At 57.1% G+C, this 1,322-nt stretch overlaps 2 protein-coding genes across 3 annotated transcripts in view; one reads left to right on the top strand and one right to left on the bottom strand.

The window, feature by feature from the left end:
- LAMTOR1 (late endosomal/lysosomal adaptor, MAPK and MTOR activator 1) overlaps positions 1 to 1,232 on the top strand; it is a 1,660-nt gene extending 428 nt beyond the window's left edge. The window contains exons 2-4 of the mRNA XM_019611065.2: positions 272 to 349; positions 473 to 599; positions 698 to 1,232. Of these exons, the coding sequence (XP_019466610.1) occupies positions 272 to 349; positions 473 to 599; positions 698 to 790 (298 nt within the window). The 3' untranslated portion in view covers positions 791 to 1,232. The remainder of the gene's footprint in view (positions 1 to 271; positions 350 to 472; positions 600 to 697) is intronic.
- LOC104915858 (leucine-rich repeat-containing protein 51-like) overlaps positions 886 to 1,322 on the bottom strand; it is a 2,350-nt gene continuing 1,913 nt past the window's right edge. For both annotated transcript variants that reach the window (XR_004162336.1, XM_031557554.1), the window contains one exon: positions 886 to 1,277. The gene's annotated coding sequence lies outside the window, so the exon portion shown is untranslated. The remainder of the gene's footprint in view (positions 1,278 to 1,322) is intronic.

The raw sequence follows: 1,322 nt of genomic DNA, 5'->3' as shown, positions 1-1,322 counted from the left end.
GGGGGGGGGATGCGAGGAAACGGCTTCAGGTTGGATATCAAGGAGAGTTTCTTCGTGGCGTGGAGTCAGCATCCCCTGGGGGGCGTTCAGGAGCTGTTGGGATGTGGCACTGAGGGTTCTTTGGGCTGGGGGTGAACTTTCAGGGATCTTTTCCAATGCATTAAACATTTCCACGGGCCGTGACTCTGCCGCTCCCTGTGCCAACGCATCACCGCTTGTTTGGGGGAAGAAACGTTCCCTGATAACCAGCCTGACCCTCGTGTCTCTGCAGTAACATCATCGATGTGTCAGCAGCGGATTCGCAGGGGATGGAGCAGCACGAGTACATGGACAGAGCCCGGCAGTACAGGTGGGTCTGCGCAGCGTTTTAGGGGGGTGGGGGGAGGGTGGGGGGTTGGGGTGCTTCTCTCCAGCACCCCACTCCCTTCCCGAGCCGGTAGAACTCGTTTCACACCCTTATTTTCACCCCCAGCACACGCCTGGCCATGCTGAGCAACAGCCTGACGCACTGGAAGAAGCTCCCGCTGCTGCCATCCCTCACCAACCAACCGCACCAGGTGCTGGCCAGCGAGCCCGTCCCTTTCGCAGACCTGCAGCAGGTGAGGAGTGAGAGCAGCCCTCCCACGTCACAACCATCCGACCCAAGCGTTCCCAACTCGTGCTGACCCCCTCCTCTCCCCCCTTTTTCCCCCCCCAGGTATCTCGGATAGCTGCCTACGCCTTCAGCGCTCTCTCACAGATCCGCGTCGACGCGAAAGAAGAACTGGTTGTACAGTTTGGCATCCCCTGAGCCCAACCCAGCACAGCTTCACCGGGTCGGGGTTTTGTTTCGTTGGCTTTTTGTTTTGTTTTTTCTCCTTTTTTTTTGTTTTTTTTTTGTTTTTATTTCCCACCCCGTTCCCACAGCACAGAACTTGTACATACGCCCCGTTTCCTATGAATCGCCCACAAAATGATGGTGGTCTCACAACCTCCCTTCCCCCCCCCCAGCGCTGCCCCTGTGGCTTTTTCCCCCACTGTATGCATGGGGAGGCAGTGGGGAGGGGGGCTGCATCCTCATTGCTGGGGGTCTGGTGTTGCCTCCCACCCTGGGAAGGGCAGGCAGGAGCTGGATGCTCCCGGAGGAGACCTTCCAGTGGCTTCTTCTGCCCTCTCCTGGTTTATATGGTTTTCTTTTTGGTTTTGTTTTAATTATTCTTCTTCTGCCACCGCAGATAAACACATCCAGCCCGCCCCTGCCTCCTCTCTGTTCCACTGGGTCGCTGGGCACCGGGTGGCTGTGGGTTCATTCATTACCTGCTCTGTTGGCTGCTTATTTTTTT

Source organism: Meleagris gallopavo, unplaced genomic scaffold (assembly GCF_000146605.3).
Source record: "Meleagris gallopavo isolate NT-WF06-2002-E0010 breed Aviagen turkey brand Nicholas breeding stock unplaced genomic scaffold, Turkey_5.1 ChrUn_random_7180001856798, whole genome shotgun sequence".
NCBI classification, from domain to species: Eukaryota; Metazoa; Chordata; class Aves; order Galliformes; family Phasianidae; genus Meleagris; species Meleagris gallopavo.
Note: the sequence above shows the minus strand (reverse complement) of the source record. Positions and strands in the feature narration are given on the sequence as shown.